This window comes from Lipotes vexillifer, unplaced genomic scaffold (genome assembly GCF_000442215.2).
Source record: "Lipotes vexillifer unplaced genomic scaffold, Lipotes_vexillifer_v1.1 scaffold182, whole genome shotgun sequence".
NCBI classification, from domain to species: Eukaryota; Metazoa; Chordata; class Mammalia; order Artiodactyla; family Lipotidae; genus Lipotes; species Lipotes vexillifer.
The window spans coordinates 3,708,122-3,733,374 of record NW_006798798.1 but is presented as its reverse complement, the minus strand read 5'-3'; the positions used below and the strand labels follow the sequence as shown (position 1 = coordinate 3,733,374).

Genomic DNA, 25,253 nt, shown 5'->3' with positions numbered 1-25,253 from the left:
CGGGTCTCCTCTCCCTGGCTTGCTTCCTCTAGATTCCTTTCCTTAAAGTCTCACGGCCTCCCCTGGGGTTCCAGCCCCCACCGCTAGTCAGGAGACCCCAGGAGCTGCCTTTCGCCTCGACGTTTTCCCTACGCTCCACACCCACCCACGTGCCACCTGCCTTCTGGAAAACTGCACTTTGCTGTCTGTCTTTCATCTCCAGCTCCATAGTTTGAAAGCCACCTGCATCCTTATTCCTGCTCCAAGGCTTGATCTTTACCCTGTTTGCTCCATTTTCTTTGTTTTTTCCCCCCAGACAAAAATTATTTTTATTATGAAACAAGAAGTAAAAGTTTCACTGATACAGTGGATCCAGGGGGTGCAGGGAAAAGTTCTTACTTGGGAAGTGAAAATTTCTTCAAATTCTACTTCATGGTGTCTGTGTGTGAGTGGGTGTGTGGTGAGAACACTTAAGATCTATCCTCAAGTATACAATATAGTGTTGTAATAGTCACTGTACTGTGTTAGACCTCTAGAACTTAGTCATCCTGCATAACTGAAACTCTGTACCCTTTCACCAACATTTCCTCACAGCACCCACCCCCCACTACCCCCGGCATCCGCCATTCTGCTCTCTGCTTCTATGAGTTTGACTTTATTTATTATTTTTTATTTTATGAGTTTCAGGTGTACAGCATTATAATTCAACATCTGTATATACTACAGGGTGATCACCACCACAAGTCTAGTTACCATCCATCACCATAGAGTTGACCCTTTTCACCCATTTTGCCCATCCTGCCCCCCACCAAACCCCTCTGGTAACCACAGATCTGTCCTCTGTATCTATGAGTTTGTTTTTGTTTTGTTTGTTCATTTGTTTGGGGGGATTTTTTTAGATTCCAATCATATCGTGTTTTTTTTTCCTCTGACTTATTTCACTTAACATGATATCCTCAAGGTCCGTCCATTTCATTGCAAGTCACAGGATTTCATTCTTTGTTTTTTTTTCTTTTTTGTCTGAGTAGTATTCCATCATATATATATACCACATCTTCTTTACCTGTTCATCCGTCTATGGACACTTAGGTTGTTTCCATATCTTTGCTATTGCAAACAATGCTGCAATGAACATAGGGGTGCATATACCTTTTAGAATTAGTGTTTCATGTTCTTCAGATAAATACCCGGAAGTGGAATAGCTGGGTCATATGAACTATGCTTACCTATTTGAGGAATCTCCATACTGTTTTTCCATAGTGGCTGCACTAATTTACAGTCCCACCCACAGTGTACGAGGGTTCCCTTTTTTCCACATCCTCTCCAACATTTGTTATTTCTTGTCTTTTTGATAATAGCCAATTATAACATGTGTGAGGTGATATCTTATTGTGGTTTTGATTTACATTTTCCTAATAATTAGTGTTGTCTTATGTGCCTGTTGGCCATCTGTATGTCTTTCTTGGAAAAATGCCTATTCAGACCCTCTGCCCATTTTCTTTTTTTTTAATTTTTTTTTTTTTTTTTGCGGTACGCGGGCCTCTCACTGTTGCGGCCTCTCCCGTTGCGGAGCACAGGCTCCGGACGCACAGGCCCAGCGGCCATGGCTCACGGGCCCAGCCGCTCCGCGGCACGTGGGATCTTCCCGGACCGGGGCACGAACTCGTGTCCCCTGCATCGGCAGGCGGACTCCCAACCACTGCGCCACCAGGGAAGCCCTGCCCATTTTTTAATTGAGTTGTTTGGTTTTTTGTTGTTGAGTTGTATGTGTTCTTTATATACTTTGGATAGTAACTCCTTATCACATATATAATTTGCAACTGTCTTCTCCCATTCAGTAAATTGCCTTTTCATTTTGATGATAGTTCCCGTCACTGTGCAGAAGCTTTTTAGTTTGACGTAGTCCCATTTGTTTGTTTTTGCTTTTGTTTCCCTTGCCTTTGGAGTCAGATCCACAAAAATCTCACTAAAAACAATGTCACTGAGGTTTCCACCTATGTTTTCTTCTAGGAATTATGGTTTTAGGTCTTACATTCAAGCCTTTACTCCATGTTGAGTTAAGTTTTGTGTGTGGTATAAGATAGTGATCTAGTTTCATTGTTTTGCATGTGGCTGTTTAGTTTTCCGAGCACCATTTATTGAAGAGACCATCCTTTTTCCATTGTCTGTTCTTTGCTTCTTGGTCATAAATTAATTGTTCATCTATGCGTGGGTTTATTTCTGGTTTTTCAGACCTGTTCCATTGATCTGTGTGTCTGTTTTTGTGCCCATACCATACCGTTTTGACTACTGTAGCTTCATAGTATAGTTGAAGTCAGGGAGCATGATACCTCCAGCTTTGTTCTTCCTTCTCAAGATTGTTTTGGCTATTTGGGATCTTCTGTGGTTCCATACAAATTTTAGAATTATTTGTTCTAGTTTTGTGAAATATGCCATTAGATTTTTGATAGGGATTGCATTGAATTAGTAGATTGCTTTGGGTATTATGGCCATTTTAACAATATTAATTTTTCCAATCCACAAACATGGAATTATCTTTCCATTTATTTGTGTCTTCTTCAATTTCCTTCATGAATGTCCTATAGTTTTCAGTGTAGAGGTCTTTCACTTCCTTGGGTAAATTTATTCCTAGGTGTTTTACTATTTTTGATGCAATTGTAAATTGGATTGTCTTAATTTCTCTTTCTGATAGTTTGTTATTAGTGTATAGAAATGCCATGGATTTCTGTATATTGATTTTTTATCGTGCAGCTTTACTGAATTCATTCATTAGTTCTAACAGTCTTTTGGTGAAGTCTGTAGGGTTCTCTTTAAGTAGGATTGTGTCATCTGCAAATAGTTTTACTATTGATTTGGATGCCTTAACTTCTTTTTCTTGACTAATCGCTATGACTAGGACTTCCAAGACTATGATGAATAAAAATGGTAAGAGTGGGCATCCTTGTCTTGTTCCTGATCTTAGAGGAAAAGTTTTCAAGGCTTGTCGTATTTGGCCTTTATTATGTTGAGATTTGTTCCCTCTATACCCCCTTCATTGAGGGTTTTTATCGTAAATAGATTTGAAGAGTTTGGCCGTTTCAGATTCCACATATAAGTGAGATCTCGCTCCCCAGTACTATGAGGGTGATACTAGTATCACCCTCATCTTAAAGATGAGGGAGTGGAGGCTTAGAGAGATCAAAGTCTTTGTTCCAGGTGACCAGGCCGGTTGGTGGAAACAGGAATGGCGCTCAGGGATTCTCCTTCACGGACACAGGCCACTTCCCTGGCCCCCTTGTCCACACAGTAGAGACAACCTCCACAGAGGGAGGGAGATGCACAGCTCCTGGCGAGGCTGTCTGGGGGTGGTGGCACCACTCTTGTAGTGTATGAGTAACCTGTCTGAGCCCAGTGCTGTGTGAAGCAGTTCGTTTGTAAGAAACCACAGGCCCGTCCCGTGAATACACGGGTGTGTCAGTCTTCTTGGCAGTGCCAGTCTTCTTCCCCATATTTTCTTTTTATGCTGTTGTTCATGTATACTTAGCCTGCACTGGGATCCTTTGTTAGACAGTGACTAGCCTCATGAGAAGGGTTGGCTTGAGCCTGCCATGAATATGATAGTGGAGATTTGGCAAACCCACTTCTCACTGTGGCATCCTCGCATCACACATTAATACTGAAGAGAGGAAGCATATCTCGCCCGAAACTGTGCTGAAAGCATGGTATCTCCATAACAGCCACACCTGAAACGTAGGTTACTTCTCAGTAGGATTTTATGAATACCTTGGATGTCCCCTAGAATACAAATAAGCTCCTCGAAGGCAGGGAATTTGTCGTATTGTCACTACTCTGTCCCAGCCCGAGTGGGATATAGCTCATAGTAGATACCCAAATGGAGTTAGGCCTGAGTTTTCAAGCATAACTTTCAATTAGAGAAACATTTATGCTTTTACTTTTAATCTTCTTTTCCAGCTAAAACTGAGCGAGAGGTTGAAATTATACCGCCACAATTCTCCAAGGTGACAGTAACGGACTTCTTCCAGAAGCTGGTATGTTGAACATTTATTTCATAATGACTTGAGGGGAAAGCTTTTTTATAAATTGCAAGTATGTAAAAGGCTACTTTTAGATGTTTTTGATTTTTAATTAGAGATGTTATATAAGATTATTTAAATTAAGATAATTTTAAAAAGAGAATTTTATCTTAAATATGTTGGATCTTTTAGAGCAAATGGCAATTAACATTCTTGTATGACTTTGTAGCACGTATTATCCCAGATGGTATCATTAGTCTCGGAGCAGGGCCGAATGAAATCTGTAAGGACAATAAGGCATCATTTCCTTTGGTTTTCAAAAGTTCCTGATTCAGCCTTCAGCTCCTACAGCTAATGATGCTCTATTCCAAAGGGCCCTTTATCTGTGTTTTCGGCTAATAAGAGATGGACGCCTCCTCGAAGCATTCACTTCGCTGCAGAAGAAGGAGACTTGGGGTTCACCCTGAGAGGAAATTCCCCAGTTCAAGTCCACTTCCTGGATCCGTACTGCTCTGCTGCCGTAAGTGTGGACCCTTGTACACTGGGAGCAAAACTCACTGGCATCTTTGCAGACAGTGAAACTGGTAAAATATAAAGAGAGCTGCCAAACAAATGTATGTGGGTGATTCAATTTAGAGTTCCTCTATGTAAAAGGCCTTGCTTTATGTGAAAGGCCTCTCATACCTTTCTTGCCCAAAGAGAAAAGGATTAATTTTTGCCTTCTTGAAGCAAATTTGTGCAGATAACTATTTTATTAATGAACTTGGGAACTGCTTTAGGGATCTGAATGAACAGAACATTGACCTTTATTTAAATCATACTTTCACAGGTGGCAGGAGCCAAGGAAGGGGATTATATTGTTTCCATTCAAGACGTGGATTGTAAGTGGCTGACTGTGAGTGAGGTTATGAAGCTGCTGAAGAGCTTTGGCCAGAACGACATTGAGATGAAGGTCGTGAGCCTCCTGGATGCCACATCGTCCATGGTGAGTGCTGATGGCCCCTGGCAGCAAACAGCGACGTGGAGTGAAGTCAGTGTGAGTCCAGCCCCAGAGGTCTTTATCCGGACCCCTGCCTGCATTTGTAACATGGCACAAATGACTGAACTCCTAAGCCCGTCATCACTGGGACGTGCTCAACTTGGGTCAGAGAGATCACTGGAAAGTTTTTTTTTTAATCCTATAGATCAGCGGTCCCCAGCCTTTTTGGCACCAGGGACCGGTTTTGCGGAAGACACTTTTTCCACGGATGAGGGGTAGGGCTGGGGGGGATGGCTCAGGCGGTAACGCGAGCGATGGGGAACGATGGGGAGAGATGGAGAGCAGCAGATGGAGCTTTGCTTGCTCTCCCGCCACTCACCTCCTTCTGTGAGGCCGGGTTCCTAACAGGCTGTGGACTGGTACCAGTCCACGGCCCAGGGGTTGGGACCCCTGCTATAGATAAAAGAACCAATTGCTTTACTTTTCTGGTTAAATTCGTTTCAATTGCAAAAGTAGTACATACTCATGGTTAAAAAAAATACTGAATTGATACAGAAGGGCTTGAGATGATGTGTGGAAGATGCTCTCCGCACGTCATCCGGAACAGTGTTAGCTGTTTCCTGGGAGATCTTGGGAAGCGTCTGAGCCTGTGCAAGTCCATGTGCACAGTTACATCCCTTTGTTTCCCCAAGTCGGAGGGATTGTGGCATACGCACTCTTCTGTGCTTGCTGCATTCAATTATGTACCTTGGACGCTTCCCCCTAGAACGGTGTGTGTTTATTCATTCAACAAATATTGATTGGGCATCAACTGTGTGCCAGGCCCTTCTCGGGTGTTGGAGCTACAGCTGGAATTAGACAGATAAGGTCCCTGCCCCCACAAAGCTGGCACTAAATAAGCAATAAGTGGTTGTGATTTTGGGTACGTGCTGTAAAGGAAATAAAATGTGTAATGTGCTAGAATAACTGGAGCTGGGAGGGGCTCCTGAGCAGGGCTTGCCCTGAGGCTTGAGTGACAGGAGGAGCCAGCCATGTGAAGAGGTACAAGAGCACGCGGGCAGGGGCACCAACAGGTGCAGAGACCAGACCCTGTGGCAGGAATGAGCTTCACCTGCTAGAGGAACTAAAAGAAGGCCTTTCGGCCGGAGCATCTTGACAAGGGCCAGAGTGGCGGGAAATGCGGTGGGAGGGAGGCATGGCTTCATCGGCAGTGGAGGGAGTTTGAAACCTTTTGAGACGGGGAGTGACGTGGCATGATGTTTATTTTAGAAGGCCGTCTTGCTGTCTGGAGGCCAGCCGGGTGGCCGCAGAGCAGGCTGGCTGTGGCAGTCACCCTGGCCAGTGATGTTAACACCATCCCACTAGGGGGTGACAGTGGAGGTGTAGAGAGGTGGGTGCACCTGAGACGTAATTTGGATATAGAGCTGATGGATTTGTAGATAACTTGTATAAAAAAGATGCGGGAGGGCTTCCCTGTTGGCGCAGTGGTTGAGAGTCCGCCTGCCGATGCAGGGGACACGGGTTCGTGCCCCGGTCTGGGAAGATGCCACATGCTGCAGAGCGGCTGGGCCCGTGAGCCATGGCCGCTGAGCCTGCGCGTCCGGAGCCTGTTCTCCGCAACGGGAGAGGCCACACAGTGAGAGGCCCACGTACCGCAAAAAAAAAAAAAAAGAAAAAAAAAGATGAGGGCAAGAGAGAGGACTGCACAGGTTTTGGCTTGAACTACTGCATCATTTTTCTTAATGACGGGAGATGAGGCAAGGGTGAGGGAAGCCGAGGAGAGAGAAAAACAAGTGTTGTGTGTGGTTCGCATGCCATTAGGCATCCGGATGTAAAGGTAAAGTAGGCAGCTGGATGTTCAGATCTTCAGTTCAAGGCAAGTGTCAGCCTAGAACTAAATATTTGAGGATTATCAGCACAGATGATATTTAAAGCTGTACGATACTAAATGAAAGTATCCTCGAGGGGTTGAGGGTGGAGGACTCAACCCTGAGAGATACCACAAGCATCTGGAGGTCAGTTAGAAGTAGGTGCAGACAGGTGGGATAAAGAGGGGCTTCTGAAACCAAGAGAAGAAAATCCTGCCCGGAAAGAGCGGTGGTTTGTGCTGAACACAGTTAAGAGGTGGAGAATAAGGGAAGCAGAGCCATGTCTGTTATATTTGGCAGCAGGACAGAAGGACACTTTTCATGGGGAAATGGCAATAGAACTCAGACTTAGAGAGGGTTGGAGAGTGAATGATGTGTGATTCCATTGGTAAGAAATGTCCAGAACAGGCAAACCTATAGAAACAAAATGTAGGTTAGTGGTTAGTTGCCAGGGGCTGGGGCATCGGGGAATGGGGAGTGTAACTGCTGATGGGACTGGGGAGTGTAACTGCTGATGGGACAGGGTTTCTTTTCTTTTCTTTTTTCTTTTTTTTCCCTTCTTTTTTGGCTGCACCGCACAGCTTGCAGGCTTTTAGTTCCCCGACCAGGTATCGAACCCACGCCCCCTGCAGTGGAAGCACGGAGTTCTAACCACCAGACTGCCAGGGAATTCCCCAGGGTTTCTTTTGGAGGGGCGTGGGAATGTTCTGAAATTTGGTAATATTAGTGGTTGCACAACTCTGTGACTAAACTAAAAACCACTGGATTGTATTAAAATGGTGAATTTTATGGTATGTGAATTATAACTCAATCAGAAAAAAGAAGATAAAGTAGTCAAGGGACTCAGAGCATCTTGGGGGAAGGGATCATGAAAAATGGCACTTTTAGGGGTGGAATCCATAGCATTGCTAGACTAGTGATCAAGGTCTCAACCAGAAACAAAAGGAGTTTGTTCAAGAAGAGGTTATATAAAAGTGCTGGGCTCTGGCCTGAGGGCTGGAGTCTGTTAGGCACAGCTGGAGGACCTGCAGCTTTAGAGAGCAGCCCTGCCCCTGAAGAGACTGAAAGGCTTATGTTAGTCCTGTCACATTTCTGATTGAACCAGGCCAATGAAGAATCTGATGTAGGGATGAAAGCAAGGGTTCTGTATTCAGACTGCCTGCATTTGAATCCTGGCTTTCACCAGTTCCGTGACCTTGGGCGTCAGAGACTTGCTCTGAGCCTCGGGAAAATGGAGAAAACGGTGCGTAGCTGGGATACATTTCAATTCATAATAGGTGTTAGAAGAGTAATAACCATGACATGGCTATTCTTTTCACCCAGCATGGACTTCATATAATTGAGCACTGGGTTTTTTTTGTTAATTTGTTTTTCTATTAATTTTTATTGGAGTATAGTTGCTTTACAATGTTGTGTTAGTTTCTGCTGTACAGAAAAGTGAATCAGCTATATGTATACATATATCCCCTCTTTTTGGGATTTCCTTTCCATTTTGATCCCCACAAAGCATCGAGTAGAGTTCCTTGTGCTATACAGTAGGTTCTCATTAGTCATCTATTTTATACATAGTAGTGTATCTATAATCCCAATCTCCCAATTTATCCCGCCCCCCTCTTCCCCCCTTGGTGTCCATACCTTTGTTCTCTACGTCTGTGTCTCTATTTATGCTTTGCAGATAAGTTCATCTGTATCCTTTTTCCAGATTCCATATATAAGCGATATCATACAGTATTTGTTTTTCTGACTTTCTTCACTTTGTATGACAGTCTCTAGGTCCATCCACGTCTCTGCAAATGGCACAATTTCGTTCCTTTTTATAGCTGAGTAATATTCCATTGTATGTATGTACCACATCTGCTTTATACTGCTTTGTCGATGGACATTTAGGGTGCTTCAGTGTCCTGGCTATTGTAAATAGATCTGCAGTGAACATTGTGGTACATGACTCTTTTTGAATTATGGTTTTCTCAGGGTATATGCTCAGTAGTGGGATTGCTGGGTCGTATGGTAGTTCTATTTTTAGTTTTTTAAGGAACCTCCACACTGTTCTTCATAGTGGCTGTATCAATTTACATTCCCACCAACAGTGCAAGAGGGTTCCCTTTCCTCCACACCCTCTCCAGCATTTATTGTTTGTAGATTTGATGATGGCCATTCTGACCGGTGTGAGGTGATAACCTCATTGTACTTTTGATTTGCATTTCTCTAATAATTAGTGCTGTTGAGCATCTTTTCATGTGTTTGTTGGTCAGCTGTATGTCTTCTTTGGAGAAATGTCTATTTAGGTCTTCCGCCCATTTTTTGATTGGGTTGTTTTTTGTTATTGAGCTGCATGAGCCATTTTTTGGAGGTTAATCCCTTGTCAGTTGCTTTGTTGGCAACTATTTTCTCCCATTCTGAGGGTTGTTTTTTCATCTTGTTTATGGTTTCCTTTGCTGTGAGCACTGTTTTCAACTGCTGAGCCTCTTCTTCAAACAAAAGCAAATCATGGGAACAGTAAAGCCCTGTGCTCTGGCTGAATTGGTTGCCTGCTACCCAACTCTCTCTGGATTACGGTGGGGATCCCTAGTACCTCTCCATGGAGCACATTCTGACTACCACTGATGTCGTGGAAAGAACCCCAGGCTTGGAATCAAAGACCTGGAATCAGGCCCTGCCTGCTGTTAAGAAGCTGTTTGACCTTCAGCAGGCTTCATGGTCCTCATCTGTATAATCTAAGATTTAGACGAGTGCAGTGGTTTCCAGCTGTGCTCCATAAGGTCCTGAGAGTGTCAGAGAGGTGCCCCAGGAAGATGTGGGGACTGGGTAGTGGGCAGCATGCTGGATGAGGACAGGAAACAGTGAATGAGAGAAAGGGAAGACTTGTGAAAGGGAGCAGAGATATTGCGGTGGTAGCTGGGAGGGGACGTAGGGGTAAAGGAGAGTTTTTCCAAGGTGTGTGTGTTGATAGCAGTTAGCTTGTGTGCAGATGGGAAAGGTTTAGGAGACAGGAGAGCAGAAAGGAGGGGATACCTGGAGGAGAGAGGGAGTGAGAGGGTCCAGGCACATGGGAGGGCATGTCTTTAAACTGGTGAAATAAACAGAACTTAATGGTTAAAATGGTAAATTTGACGTTATGTTTATTTCACGTTTAAAAAATTGGAAAAATTTAATATCCTCATCACCATGGACCCTGTACTGTCTTTAAAGAGAATGAAGTTGATCTGTATCTGTTGGTGTGTGCTGAAATCCAGGATACATTAAGTGAAGAAAGCAGGGTGCGGACAAGTGTGTGTAGTGTATTCCTAAGGAAAGACAAATGGTGATGTATACTTACACACATATCAATACCTGTATATGAATGTTATCTCTAAAAGTGTAACAGATAGTGGTTACCTCAGGGGAAGAGCCTGAAAGCCCAGGTAGGAGGGACACCTACTGTTCACCTCATGCATTTTCATATCATTGACCATGAGTATATATTACTTTTTCAAACGTAATAACCTTAAAAGGTAGTGGTCTCTAGCCTAAATTACTACTACTGAGTATATTCCTTAAGAATTGTCCTTGTTGTTAAGAACCTAATTCTATATAAGCATTTGTCACTGAGTTTCAGAATTATGTCAACGTAATTTTAAAGAGGATGCTATGAGTGCAGAATCTGAGTCTCAAACTTCGCAATCGTTTCTCTGACATCTTGACTTCTAACACCTTTCTCTTTCCTTTTCTGTGTGCAGCATAGTAAATGTGCCACATACTCTGTGGGAATGCAGAAAACTTACTCCATGATCTGCTTAGCCACAGATGATGATGATAAAACTGATAAAACCAAGAAAGTCTCGAAAAAGCTGTCCTTTTTGAGTTGGAACACCAACAAGAACAGACAGAAGTCGGCGAGCACCTTGTGCCTCCCATCGGTTGGGGTCAGGGTTGAGGGGCCTCCGGTCAAGAAGAAGCTCCCCTCTCCGTTCAGCCTTCTCACCTCCGACGGTTCTCTGTACTAACGTGAGGAAACAAAAGCGTTTCCCGTGCTGACTGGGCCTTCCTATTTGTGCCATAGCGGAAAATTTCTAAATACTCTCAAATCCCATTTTCTCTCAGTGTAAACCTACAACTGATACGTTTTTATGAATGACAGTAACAAGAAACCTCTAGAAATTTGTGGAAAACAAACTTATTAGGGGAGTCTCACCATATTGCTGCAAGTTATTTATTATATAAAGCATTGTAAATAGAATAATGTGGACATATGGCTGTTTTTAACGACTATAATTAAGACTCTTAGCTACTTACTATCAGAGTTAAATTAGGATTTCCTATAGGTCCTATTTGTAAGTTTCCAGACTTGGGTGATAGATGGATAATTCCTTAACTCAGAATTCAGATGACCCCAAATTAAGGCAGGGCAAGGGACAATAATGATAGACTTAAATTAGTGTTACTAAAAACTGTCCCAAAGAGCTCCTTCCTAAGGGGAATTCATTAACCTAAAACAACAAGATTTTACTATTATTTCTAAATAATATGAATGCTGTTTCCGGATAAAGTCTAGTGCCAAATCTGTCATGACTTATTAGATAAAAAACCATTTAGGAGCAACTTTTCTTCTATGTTATGTCATTTAAAAGTCGCTAACACAGTGGCAGTGTTAGGTGAAGATGCTGTCTACAAGGTAGATAATATACTGTTTGATACTCAAAACATTTTTCATTTTGTTTAAAGTAGAAAGTACATAGTTGTATATTTTAAGAGTCTTTAAGAAGGGTTAAAAACATTGTATAAGGTCAGGATGTAAATGATTCAAGTTTAGAGCTCTATTTGACTTTTTAAAATGACATTCTTACCAAATGATTTCTCTTGCTATACATTGGATGACAGTGACTCTAATAAGATTCACTGTTGGCACAGTACAAGTTATATAGCTTTTAAAAATATATCATTGACATGTAATTTTGAGAATTAACAAACTTAAATAATTTCTAGTGTGTAATATCAAAAGGGAAGCAGCCATATTTGGGAAAGTGTATCCATTGCTCTTAGGGCTATTTTTGTATAAATATTTACATAAATGCATTCATTTGCCTGAGTTAATGGTTTCCACTTTGATTTCACTTTAATTCCCTCCTCTTTCAAATCATTTTTACCCTAATGCACAAAATGTTTTTATTGTATTTGATTTTTTAAAATTACTAACATTTCACAAAACAGGACTTAGCTCTCAAGTTATCTTAGTATCCCTGAAAACATATAGCCTCTTTAATTGTATTTATTTTTTGAATGAGCAGTTGTACATTTTGATCCCCAGGCTCTCCTCTCTGGATGCAGCTGCACCTGCCATTTTCCCTTTTCTCTTCCCATTGTTGGGCTATACATTTACAAACACATTCTTTCCCTCCCTCGCACACATTGGCTTTTTATTTTAAAATGGGAACTCTGGACTCCAGGCTTGCTGTGTTCAGAAGTCATGCTCAGTGATTACAAACAAACTGTGCAGCTACCCGGAAGGGAGGGATGGAGGGAGAAAGGAAGGAAGGAAGAAAAAAGGCAGGACAATTGTTTGTTTACACTGGCAGCCACCCTCAAAGCACAGGTGTATTAAGACCAGACCTGAAGAACAGTGGCTCTGCCGGAAGGAACAAGGGGCTTATGGTACACAGTGCTTCATTCATTGTAGGTTTGTTTCCTTTAGACGGTCACATCCACCACCTTCCATGACAGATACAGGTGAAGGTCACACATTAAAATCTGCCCAAGCCGGCTTTTTGCTGAATCTTGAGAGTCCCTGTTTAAACCGACTCCCTTAGGAAGGTGTCCACCAGCCCTCTTCATGCTAGCAGGATGCGGGCAGTGCCAACCGGGGCACACTAACTGAAGTAAATACCTGAGCCCAGAAAGCAGGGCAGGAAAACTGGCAGGTGCCATTCAGGCCTCACTTCATCCTTCCCTAGTTTCTGTGAGAGGAAATATTGTTTCTTAATGTGAAAGAAAACAAGATCCTGTGGTTCGTGATGTAAAGGAGATGCCGTGGGAAGAGCCATCACCTGGACTGGGTGAAGAACGCATGAATGTGCTGGGCCACTGACTGTCCAACCACTGGCTGCAGTTCTTGGATGGAAGCATTACTTAGTTGCTGGATACTTGGAAACCTCTGGAGCAGCAGAGGAGCTTTAACTTTCCCGACTCCTGGGATCTGTTGCACAGTTCGAAGGAGGGCTGGCTCAGAGATCAGAGCCCGTTTCTTCCTGAGAAAAGGGTTCTTACTGGGCTCTTTGGTTTGCTCTTCAACCTGAACCGAGATGAAAGGAAAAGCACATGAGTGCCCTCTAGAAGACTGGAGGTTTCTTAAAATTCTGTTTTGTGGAAATTTAGTTTTACTTTTTCCATTTGGTTCAGCTTGATTCACCACTGCAAATATTCTATATACCATGAATATAATTTTTCAGGCATCAGTAAAATTATTAAAAGATGAATTATATGGAAAACCACTAGGTTCAAAAAACCAACACATGAACTTGCAGACAGAAGTGCTGATGCTTAACAAAAGATACATGGCAGGACTTCCCTGGCAGTCCAGTGGTTAAGACTCTGCCCTTCCAATGTAGGGGGTGCAGGTTGGATCCCTGGTCGGGGAACAAAGATCCCACATGCCGCGTGGCCCGGCCGAAAAAAAAAAAGAAGAAAAAGATACGTGTGGATGAGGCGAAGAAGCTGTTGACAATGTCACCAGCCTAAGTGCAGAATAGTGCATGATGCAGTCATCACAGCCTGGGAGGCTAAAATCAGGTCTCCAACTTGTTTGCTTTGTTACATGCTTGCCTAGATGGGGGGCAAGCTCAGCTAGCTGCAGAGGCAGCTTCTGAACTTAAAATTCCTCAAAAAGGTTTTAGAAACCAAACCAGTCACTGATAGAGACTGACCTGATGGATTGTACCTATAATAAGGGCAGCTGTCTGTCAGAGTAACAGGTCCAGGAAGGTCAGTCAAGAGTCCTAACACAGGGCTATTGTGGAGGAGTAGGAATCAGTACTTACCAACTGGATAATGAGACAGGACGCTTCCGTCTGGCTGGCCACTGGAAGCAACACCATCCCCAGATCCAGCACAGTAAATTTCTGTACGGCTGGAAAGTACTGTTCACTCATCTGCGTTTTTTCAACTACTACAACCCCCTGAAGTTTACTGGACTTCAATAAAAAAAAAAAAAAAAAAGACAGGAAACTATTTTGTAACAAAATTCCATTCAAGATTAAGAAGCTATCCAAGGGTGCTTGGAATGGCCAATGGTTTTATATAAATTATTCCAAGGGATAGACAGAGGGGGGATAGCAGTCAATTTTCAATTTGTTTCTTTAATTCAGTACTTACGTTTCTAACCCGAACAAGTCTCTTTCTGTAGCCATTTCCTGCCACCAGATCAGCTTCGGTGATATAAAGAATGCAGGATCTGCTAGACAAGTAAAAATCTACCGGTGTCAGGCCATCCTCAAAAACGAGTTTAATTTTTCCTTAAAATACAGAAAAGAAAACAAGTTCCGTGAGCTTTGGATGAAAAGACGGCAGTAGGTGGAACGTTTTTAAAAAGTGGGCTGAGGTGAGAGAGGGCTTTAGTAGAGGGGGCCCACCGACCTTGCAGTCCCTGTGCCAGCTGCGACCCGCGCCATTTCTCACTGGCCACAATGTGCCCAAACGGCACGTGCATGGGGCCTGTGCCATCAGGGGTGTTCCCTTCCATCGGCGGCCTGGGTCTAATGAGGGGAATACAAGACGGCACTTGAGCAGGCTCTCCGGCACACGGCCCCGCATTCCACTCCCAGCCCCGGCCTCTTTGGCAGGGGCCCGTCTGCAGAGTGTTCTTTAAGAGGCTAGGACAGGCGAGATTCCTGTCCTAGAAGCCGCGTCCCTCATTTGCGTCACCTGCCTGGCCCCTGACACTCCCGCGCCGTTGCTCTTCCATCCAATCCAGGGCCGGGGCCGAACCGGCCAGGGCCCAGTTCTGGGTATCCCGCGACATTACCTGCGGCGCCCCACTTCCGGGTTCTCTCCTGCGCGCTCTCCAAGTCCTTCATCCTGCCCGCCCTCTGCCTCCCCTGGCGCTGGATAGGCTATGGCCTCAAAGATCGACACGTGACTGGCCAATAAGAGAATGGACAGCGCACACAATTTCAGCCCCGGAGAGGATTTGAGAGGTACCCGCTGGTTGCCATGAGCGACGGGTGTGCAGTAACCTTCGCTCTGATTGGTCTTGGGAAAAGTAGAGCCAATGGCAGACGTGGTTGTTTCGAAGTCCGTTGGGTACAAAAGACGTCTGGAGGCGGTCCATTTTAGGGAGTGGTATTCGGCTCTGAGATCTGCTTGTCGGTCCAGTGCCGGTCTGGCCAACCCCCGCAGCAAGGATGCTCCTGGGGTTCCGGAGAGGCGGCAAGAGGCAGTTTGTAAGTATATCTGCGCCCGGCCTGCGCTCTGGCCTGTGGGGCCGGGAGTTAAGTGGGAAGGGGTTGGGATTTGGGATGGAGGCAAGGTAGCGGCACAAGAGGAATTGGTTTTTCTTTCGAGAAGCCCTGAATTTTCGGGTTTGGAACACGGATCCTCTATCCCAGTGTCGGCCTCAGTCGATAGGACTCGCCCTGTCTCACCTGTAACTTTCGCTCCGGTGTCGGTGAGTTCACTCGTGCCGGCACAAACTTGCTCCACTACTGAATATTCCTCTGTGGGAAGTCATTCTTGATTCTTTCCTCCGCCACGCACCATGTACATCCCACCAGCAAGTTCCATAGATTCCACCCACCAAATACATCTGGCAGCCGTCCCCGCTCCCCGCCCCCACCCCGGCCTCCATCATCTACCTGCACTGCTGCAGCAGCTCCTCCCTATTTCTCGGTCTCCGTTCCTGCCCTTCCCCTAGGTCCGTTCTCCACAAAGCAGCCAAAGGGATTCTTTTAAAATGCAATTCTGATCGTGCCCACTGCCCACAAGTCACACACACAGACGCTCCAGCTATTCCCACCTTTAGGTTTATTCAGGCCTTTGTCTTTGCTCTTTCTTCTGCCTGGAATGCTTCCCTGCAGACCTTACCACGGCCACTCTGTCACTGCGGACCACACTTCCAGGCTCATTCTGTGACCCCTCCTCTTATGATACTTCTTTGTAACCACGGCCCCCCACCGCAATGGCGTTGCTCCTGTCTCCCTTTTCTATACTTGCCTGGTGAAACCCCAGACCTACTTACATCCAGTTCTCCATAAACTTAATACTTTAAATACAGAGAAAGCATTTTGATAAGGGTACTCCTGAACTCCGTTTCAGATTGGAATCAGAAAGCATGTCTGACTTGGCTTCCTGTTCTCAGCCCTATGACCTGTTGAAGTCATTTTAGACAGGTGGATGTTGAGAAGCAAGGAAGGCATAGTTGAAGCATATTTTTCCATTGCAATTTTTCTAACTCAGCATCTTTATTGAGGTTTTTGTTGTGTTACTGAGTTCCTCCTGTGTGTGAGCCGGATACCCACAATTGATTGACAGCCTATGGCCCCAAAGGCTAAAGGGTAGACAAACCTATAAGTCATTTAACACAAAATGGTGAGGGAAAAAGTGCTGAAGAGGCATATACCGGAAGGGGCAGCAAAGTCAGCCCAGAGAGTTGACCTGGGCCTTGGGAGGAGTAAGGAAATAGAATTCCAGGTGGAGAAAACAGCATGTACAAAAGTCTGACAAAGAGTCATTTGCTATGTGGGAACAGGAAGGCAATTCTGAGTGCTACAGCATGTGTAGGGATGAGGAGGGCCCGCCAGAAAAGAATCTGGGGCCTTGATAGGAACCAACTGATAGCAGGCTTAGCAGCCTTCTGTGCCAGGAGAGGACATTTCTCTGTCAACCCGAGAGTTTTCATGCTGGGTTGAGATAGGATCATCCTGTGTTTTATTAGAGACTAGAGGCAGGAGAACCATAGTTAGGAAATGATTATCGTGGTACAGGGGAGAAATGTTCAGCATACTATGGGAGATTCACTCTATCAAAAATAAATAAATAAACAAAACTCACGAGGCCTTTTTGAAGGACCTTCTGGTTGCCAGCCCCTGGGGATTCAAAGGTGAAGAAAAGCCTTTCTTGTCCTTGAGCATCTGCCAGGCGGTGGGGGATGGGGGAGGTGGCAGACAAGTGTCTATCCTGGAGAATGGTGGGATACAGCAGTGGCTTCTCTGGAATACCTGCTCTTGGGGTTGGCCATGAACGTGGGACTGGGGGTGGGGGGTGGGAGGGCTGCAGAAGACATTTGGAAGGTCTTCTCGTCCCTCACTCCTGAAGTATGCCCAGACCCCTGGCTCTTCCCCTTGGTCGCACCTTCCTTTCCGCCCCCATACCTTGTGCCCACCCCAGCCTGATTAGTCTTCCCCGGGGCCACTTTCAGTGGGTGCTTCTCACTAGGCCACAAGATCTCCTTAGTCTGGTATCAAAACTCTTAAATGGAAACAGTCCCCACTCTGACTCCAGCTCATTTTTCTAGCCTCTCCAACTCAGATGCCTCTGCGTTCCAGCACACCGGAGTGCTTATTTCTAGAACACTGCCACTAATGTCTTGCTTCATTCCTTTTTTCCTGTTCCTCCCTCCTCCTGGAATGCCTTTCTATCGCATTTCCCAAATGTGAGAGCAGTGGCCATCTTTGAAGACCCAGTCTAAATGCTCTGAGATTTTCTCCAACAGGACATCAGCAGTCCCCTTCCTGGCCCCCAGATCTGAGGGAGCCCTTCCCTCCCTGGGTCACCTCAGCACTTTGTCTTTACCTCTCCCTTGGCACTTTCCATGATTCTGTGTTGTATTATAAATATCTGGGTGTTTCTCCTCTGTACTGTCCCTCCTTAAAGATGAGGACAAGGTTTCTTCATTGTCATGAAATGCTGTCATGGCGTTTTGCCTCTAGTAGATACAAATGAGTGGCTAGTGCACAGGAAATGAAGATTGGGTTACACTCAGAAACTTCTCAGGGCCTCCCAGTTGCCTAAAGCAGGGTTCTCCGACTTTCATTGTGTGTGAGAACTAGTTTTTGTTACTCTGCATCTTTGAGATAAACTACCTAAAATCCTTATTAAGCCCCTACTAGGTGTTAGACAATGTGCTAAGTGCCAGAGTTCCAGGGTTGATAAAGACAGGAAGGTTGCATGCTCTTAGGAAGCTTCCATCCAGCTGGGGGGGGCGGCAAGTGAGTAAGTAGGGTCATCAGGGGCAGTGCCGTGAGACCAGTTGGGGGTGCTGGAGGGTGACTCTGCGGGATGGTCAGGGGAGCTGTTCTGAGGAAGGAAGGGCCAGAGGGTCCCCACCGAGGGCAGCTATATGGTGCTCCCTGCATGGGCACGTGTGCCTGGCCAGATGGGCCTTGAGGATGGCAGGGCGAGGAGTGGACCTCCTGGTGTGACTAGATCCCTGGGTGACCAGTGCAGGTGTTCCCTCCCAGGCCCAGGGAGGTGTGGTCGCACCACACCAGAGATGATCGCATTGACCTCTGCTGGGTTTCGTTTGTGCAGAAACACATCATCCATGGCCTTCTCCCTGCAGCCAGCATCGCACCGAAGCCAGCTGTGCCCCGCACACCTCCTCCACGTGGCCCCAGCCCCTCTCCAGAGAGACCAAGGTGAGTCTTGGGTGAGCAGGCACTGAGGTCACCCTGAGCTCAGCCACCAAGTGCTGGGTCCCAGAACTGTTCAGATGGGTAAGAAAGTCACAAGGAGGGTGATTAGAATCATGTCCTTTGAAATACATATGACGGTTCTATAAAGAAGCACTTAATATGGTTTCTCCGTGGGATAATGGTCTGTTCCTTTCAGGTCTGTGGAGTTCTCACATGTCATAATTGAATGCAATTTTTCAAAATATAAAACACTGAAGCACAAATATTTAGGTTGATAGTATGTTAAAAAGAATTTGAAATGTGCACATAATTTTCTTTTTAAGCACAAGTCTGCCTTTCAGAAGAACTGCTTTGCAGGAAGGAAGGAGAAGTGAGCTCGCTTGCCAGGGCCCGAGATACCCCTATCCTTCAGTGCTCCTAACACACCAGAGAGCTGACTTCTTTTATACCTAAGACCCCTGCCTATGCCCTCCAAAATTTTAGGCACAGGAGAATTTTAGACTTTCTTTTTAATCCATAAAATACATGGATACATGGCTTAACTGTTAACAATGAGAAGTAATTTCACTCAAGGGTGGTACCTTCTTTTAGTGTTCTTTGAAACTGGAATATTGTATGCCTCCTGATAATAAACACTTTGAAATAGTTTTAGTGTTTGTTTTTTCCTTCGGTATAATCTTGATAACAAGAATACCCATTTATTAGTGTTTCCTCTGTGCCAAGGACTCTTAAGAAGCACTGTTTCATTTCATCCTCTCAACGATCCTGTGAGAGAGGTCCTGTTGGCATCTCTGTTTTGAGCTCAAGTGTTAGTCATTGGCCCAGGGTCTCACGGCTGGTGGGTGGTGGCATCGCTGCGATGGACTTGTAGGTCTGTCTGGCTCTTCAGTGTTTGTGTGAACAACCCTTAAATTGTGTCATTAGAACTGAAATGTTTATGTAGCAGCAGTAGTGAGAGAGTTAGCTTCACATTCCATTATAAAGCAGAAAAACAAACAAAAGACCACATCATTTCGCCGCAAGCATGCTGTAGACTCGTTAGAAAATCTTTGTAGTCTCCTGTGTTTTCCAAAAATATATTTCTGGATTATAATCTTTATTAGCCCCAAATAATCAGCATGGTTTTGGCAAATTTGGCCGATTTCTGGGTTATTTTACTCTAAAAACTAACGTTCAAATTAACCTCTGACATTATTCCACTTCGCGTCTAGCGTAATAGTGTAAGAATCTTCCAGCAATCACTTCTGTTTCCTCCTTCCCATCCTTTGCTACTGTCGTTATACGTTATAATTCTGTATGTTATAAACCCCACAATATGGTGTTCTTATGTTTGCTTTAGATAGTCTTTTATCTTTTTTTAAAGCAGTTTTATTATATAATGGGTGTACAATAAACTGTACATATTTAAATGAATAGTTTGATGTTATGACATATGTTTATACCTGTGAGACCATCACCATAATCAAGATAATAAATGTATCTATCATCCCCTCAAGTTTCCTCATGCCCCTTTGTAATTCCTCCCTCCTTCCCCCTCTCACTTCCCATACCTTGGCCCAGCCCACCCTCATCCCCATCCCAGGCAGCCATCGATCTGCTTTCTATCACTATAAGATTAGCCTCCATTTTCTAGACTTTTTTATAAACGGAATTATACAAAATACTTATGCTGGGTTCTTTCACTCAACATAATTATTTTGAGATTCATCCATACTGTTGTGAAAATCAGTAATTCATCCTTTTAATTGCTGAGTGGTATTCCATTATATGAATATGCCACTGTTTGTCCATTCACCTGTTGATGGATATTTGGGTGGTTTCTAGTTTCTTCGCTACTAGAAATAAAGCTGCTATGAATATTTGTGCACAAATCTTTGGACCTGTGGTTTCATTTCTCTTGGGTAAATATTTAGGAGTGGAATAGGTGGGTCATATACTAGGGATATATTTAACCTATTAAGAAACTTCCAAACTATTTCCAAAGTTGTTACTCCATATATGTTCCCACCAGCAGGGTATGAGTTCCATTTTCTTCACGTGCTCACCAATACTTGGTTTGATCAGGTGTGTGTGTGTGTCTGTGTCTGTGGCTTTATAACTATTTGACAATTAGCCATTAGCGCTCATTCATGTTGACTGTCTATAGGTTTGTTTATTTATTTATTTATTTATTTTTGGCAGTGTTGGGTCTTCATTGCTGTGCACGGGCTTTCTCTAGTTGTGGCGAGTGGGGGCTGCTCTTTGTTGCCGTGTGCAGGCTTCTCATTGCATTGGCTTCTCTTGTTGTGGCGCACGGGTTCTAGGCTCACGAGCTTCAGTAGTTGTGGTGTACGGGCTCAGTAGTTGTGGCTCGCGGGCTCTAGCGCGCAGGCTCAGTAGTTGTGGCACACGGGCTTAGTTGCTCCGTGGCATGTGGGATCTTCCCAGACCAGGGCTCGAACCCATGTGCCCTGCCTTGGCAGGCAGATTCTTAACCACTGCACCACCAGGGAAGTCCCTGTCTCTAGGTTTTTGAAGGTGGTGACAGGTGCATAGATAACAATGTACAGAGCTTGTTTGGTGAATCTTCATCTTCATTGCACTTTCTGGACAACCATACTGATAAAGTATGGGATGTTCCTTATTCCTTTGGCCCAGACAGTTTTGTTGAGCCTGGAGTCCATGTGCACATCTGTGGTTCCCGTCAACTTCCTGGCAAATTTCTGGATCTCTTAAGGTGTCCAAGGGGCACCTTTCTTGAAGCTTGCTCCATGGGTGTGCTTGTGAATGTTGGTGGGTTATTCTCTGGTCACCACCTCATTGATGGCAGACTGGCCCCTTCTTCTCTCCACCCTTCTTTGTGAGAGCCATTCTGCCAGGCCCAGGTTGAAGGGGTTGTCTTAGCCAGTCTTAAATTTTGGACATTCTAATAGGTGTGTAGTGGTATCTTTATGGTTTTATTTTGCATTTCTCTAGTAACTAATGGTGTTGAACATCTTTTTTTTTTTTTTAAATAACTTTATTTATTTATTTATTTTTGGCTGTGTTGGGTCTTCGCTGCCGCTCACAGGCCCTCTCTAGTTGCGGCGAGTGGAGGCCACTCTTTGCCGCAGTGTGCGGGCCTCTCATTGCGGTGGCCTCTCCCGTCACAGAGCACGGGCTCCAGGCGTGCAGGCTTCAGTAGTTGTGGCACGCGGGCCCAGCAGTTGTGACTTACGGGCTCTAGAGCACAGGCTCAGCAGTTGCGGTGCACGGGCCCAGCTGCTCCACGGCATGTGGGTTCCTCCCGGACCAGGGCTCGAACCCGTGTCCCCTGCATTGGCAGGCGGACTCCCAACCACTGCGCCACCTGGGAAGTCCCTGAACATCTTTTCATGTGCATATTTGCCATTCTGTATCTTCTTTGGTAAAGTATATCTTCTTTGGTAAAGTCTTTTGCCCACTTTAAAAAATTGGGTTTTGTTCCTATTACTGTATATATACACTATTCTGGATATATATTCTGGATACAAGTTCTTGTATCACATACAAATCACATACAAATATGTGATTTGCAAATATTTTCTCCCCATCTATGGCTTATCTTTTCATTTTCTTAACAGCCTTTCAGAGAGCAGAAATTCTTAATGTTTATGAAGGTCAGCTTGTCAACTTTTTCTTTTTTTTTCTCTTACAGATCATGATTTCAGTATCATATCTAAGAAATCGTTGCCTAACCCAAGGTCATAAAGCATTCTATCCTATATTTTCTTCTAGAAGTTTTATAGTTTTAGCCTTTACATTTAGGTCTATGATGTACTTTGAGTTAATTTTTGTGTATGGTGTGGGAGGTATAGATTCAGGTTCACTTGAACTTGGGTATCCAGTTGTTCTAGCACCATTTGATGAAAATTATCTATTGTCATGTAAGTAATTACACCAAAACTTGGTGGCTTGTTTTTTCCTTTGCCATGCCGTGTGGCTTGCGGGATCTTAGTTCCCTGACCAGGGATTGAACCCGGGCCCTCGGCAGTGAAAGCACGGAGTCCTAACCACTGGACTGCCAGGGAGTTCCCAAAACTTAATGGCCGATAGCATTTTTAATCTCATATCTTACTATGCTCTTTAAGTTATTTTTTCCTCTCTGTATTTCATTTTGGTTATTTTCTATTGTTTCACCTTTAATTTCACTAACCTACTGTTAATCCCATCCAGTGTAATTTCCATCGCCTGAAGTTCAAGTCTTTTTAATAATATTCCATGTCTCTACTTACCTTTTGGAACATGTGGAACATAATTATAATAACTGTCTTAATGTCCCTCTCTGTTACTTCTAACGTGTCAGTTCTGAATGGATTTTGATTGATTATTCTCTTCATTATGGGTCATGTTTTTCTGTCTCTTTGCATGCCTAGTTTATGTATGTTTGCATACTAGACACTTGTGAGTTTTACCTTGTTGAGTGATGGATATTTTTGTATTCCCACAAGTCTTCTTGAATTTTTTTCTGGGATGCAGTTAAATTACTTGGAACCAGTTTGATCTTTTTGGGTCTTGCTTTTATGATTTGTTAGGCAGGGTCTGGAGCAGTGTTCAGTCTAGGGCTACTTATTCACCACCTTTAGAGTACCCAATGTCCCATGAATTATGATGTGTTCCCATCTGTCTGGTGGGAACAGTCACTGTCCCCAGCACTGTGTGAGCACCTGGCACTGTTCCTCTCATCCTCGTGGATGGCTCTCCCCCAGCCTTCCGTAGTGTCGTCACACTCTTGCACTGACGAGCATTTTGCTGAGCACTCAGGGGCCTTCTGCAGGTTTCTGGAGTTCTCTCTGTTCCGCTCTTTCCTTTCTGGTCTTCTGTCCTGCAAATTCTATCTGCCTTGGTGTTCCCTGACTCTCCACTCCATTTCCACACCTCGGCCTGGCTCCACCTCATTTCCTCCTCCCTGTGCCGTGACCTGGAAGTTTTCTCAGGCAGTAAGCTGGAACAATTAATTGCTTGTTTTGCTTTTTCAAGCGGGAGGGTAAACCCATTACTCGGTCCGTCCTTTATTATAGTTTTGAATAATTTGCAAAATTTTCAAATTCCTTTTCATTTCTTTTATATCTTTTTATTTCTCCTTTTTTCCCCCCATTCTGATCTTTCATTTTAATAGGAACACTACTTGAATATAGACTGCCTGGATCACAGACCTGGTTTCATCTCCCATTAGCTAGGAAAGCTTAGACAAGTCATTTAATGTCTTTGAAAAATGGAGATGACAGTAATATCCATTCATACAGTTGCTGTGAGAATGAAGTGAGATTGTGCAATGGCACATAACAGACGACAGGCACGTAGCCAGTAGATACACACTGAACACTGTAGAACTGAAAGTAAACCTTGATTAATTCATGTATCCTGTTGTTCAACCTTCAGCTTGAGGGTTCGTGTCTCACTGGCTCACTGGGATGTTTTTGTCCATAGATCTGCTCTGGCTGCAGCCATTCTAGCAACAACATTGACTGGCCGGACTTTTGCCATTCCTCAGCCTCGCCGGAGATCCCACTCTGAGAGTGAAAAGGACAGTTTCATCGAGCCCTATGCCACCACCTTGGAGCTGAGGCATCAGTAAGGACCATGTCACGGGTTCAGCTTCCTCTCGGGGCAGAGGCAGGGCAGTTCTGAGCGTGTGTGTGTGCATGTGGGTGCATGTGGCTCGGACTAGAGCTTAGTATTCAGGTTTTCATCTCCAATGTCAAAGGGATACTGTCTTGGGACATTTATCGGTCTTGAATTGTATCCGAATTTTCTCTAGAGTGGATCTTGTTAAATTATAGCTTGTGAAGGCACCGGTTGCTTTCATGGCAGCACTGAGCTGGTGAATTCAGTGTTGCTTTTAGCCACAGCCTAGATGGTGAGAGTTGTCAGTCTCCAGTTCTCGTGTATCTCCTCTCTGAACGGTCACACTGAATTTACCTTTGTTGACGCCTACTGTAACCATTCTTCTTTAACATCACTTTCTCTACTGCTTGAGATGGGTTAGAGCTGACATAGGGCCGGGAGTCAGGAAGCTTTCCTCCTAACGGAGAGGGCACTGGGGGAGAGCTGCGGGCCATACAGGAACCAACTGGGAATGGGTTGGGCGGTGGTCAGTGTGGGGCTGGGATGAGAGAAGAGGGAGCATGACACGTGTGAGCAACTGAAGGAAGACATGTGTGGCTGGGAGGAGTCAAGTGAGGTGGGGAGTCATCCGAGACGGTGCTGGAGGAGTGGGCAGGCTGGGGGTGCCTTTGGTATCCTGTTCTGAGGTTTGGTATCTCCCCCAGGAGCAGTGGGAAGACCCTGAGGACTTTAAGGGCTTGTGGGGTGGAGGTGGGGGCTGCATCACTAGATTTGCCTTGTATCTGCCATGTTTATTCAATTTTGGTTTTTGAGGTTTTTTTTTAACATACCAAAATATTCTTTATTTTTATGTATTAAGAGCTATCAGTCTTTGTAGTTTCTGATATTATTGTCAAATCTAGGAAGATTTTCCCTATTACAGCACTATACAAATGCTCACGTATTTCCTTCTAGGATGTGTTTATAGTTTTGGTTTTTGAATTTTAATCTTGACTCCATTTCTGAGATGTTTAAATATAGCCTGTTTTTCTCCTGGTAAGAATTTATACTTTGGCTGAATAAGAACTGAAGATGAGGAAGTGGTTCTGAAATTCATTGGAAAGAATGAACAGATAAGACCATAAGCGGAAATCTGGAAAGGAAGAATAGTGATTCAGGGGGAGGGCTGCATTAGCCCCATCATATATATATATATATATTTTTTTTTTTTTTAATAAATGTACTTATTTATCTTTGGCTGCGTTGGGTC

At 44.4% G+C, this 25,253-nt stretch overlaps 3 protein-coding genes across 3 annotated transcripts in view; 2 read left to right on the top strand and 1 right to left on the bottom strand.

Moving 5' to 3' along the window:
* RHPN2 (rhophilin Rho GTPase binding protein 2) overlaps positions 1–11,909 on the top strand; it is a 55,972-nt gene extending 44,063 nt beyond the window's left edge. Inside the window, exons 12-15 of the mRNA XM_007470945.1 lie at positions 3,931–4,007; positions 4,366–4,512; positions 4,822–4,977; positions 10,556–11,909. Of these exons, the coding sequence (XP_007471007.1) occupies positions 3,931–4,007; positions 4,366–4,512; positions 4,822–4,977; positions 10,556–10,822 (647 nt within the window). The 3' untranslated portion in view covers positions 10,823–11,909. The remainder of the gene's footprint in view (positions 1–3,930; positions 4,008–4,365; positions 4,513–4,821; positions 4,978–10,555) is intronic.
* Positions 11,910–12,776: 867 nt separating this feature from the next.
* FAAP24 (FA core complex associated protein 24) lies at positions 12,777–14,557 on the bottom strand. Its single transcript, XM_007470944.1, has 4 exons — positions 14,445–14,557; positions 14,184–14,323; positions 13,850–14,002; positions 12,777–13,104 (listed from the first exon to the last, which is right to left on the bottom strand). The coding sequence occupies exons 1-4, from the start codon at positions 14,548–14,550 to the stop codon at positions 12,856–12,858; spliced, it is 648 nt and encodes a 215-aa protein (XP_007471006.1). The 5' UTR covers positions 14,551–14,557; the 3' UTR covers positions 12,777–12,855.
* Positions 14,558–15,211: 654 nt separating this feature from the next.
* CEP89 (centrosomal protein 89) overlaps positions 15,212–25,253 on the top strand; it is an 80,501-nt gene continuing 70,459 nt past the window's right edge. The window contains exons 1-3 of the mRNA XM_007470943.1: positions 15,212–15,250; positions 18,336–18,442; positions 23,867–24,010. Coding sequence (XP_007471005.1) covers positions 15,212–15,250; positions 18,336–18,442; positions 23,867–24,010 — 290 coding nt within the window. The remainder of the gene's footprint in view (positions 15,251–18,335; positions 18,443–23,866; positions 24,011–25,253) is intronic.

Excerpts from the sequence above, each read along its gene's own strand:
- FAAP24 (XM_007470944.1), bottom strand. The coding sequence starts at position 14,550 with ATGGAAGGGAACACCCCTGATGGCACAGGCCCCATGCACGTGCCGTTT. Across the intron at positions 14,003-14,183 it reads GACTTGTTCGGGTTAGAAAC|TCCAGTAAACTTCAGGGGGT; the intron begins GTAAGTACTGAA and ends TTTTTATTGAAG. Across the intron at positions 13,105-13,849 it reads CCTGTCTCATTATCCAGTTG|GTTGAAGAGCAAACCAAAGA; the intron begins GTAAGTACTGAT and ends ATCTCGGTTCAG.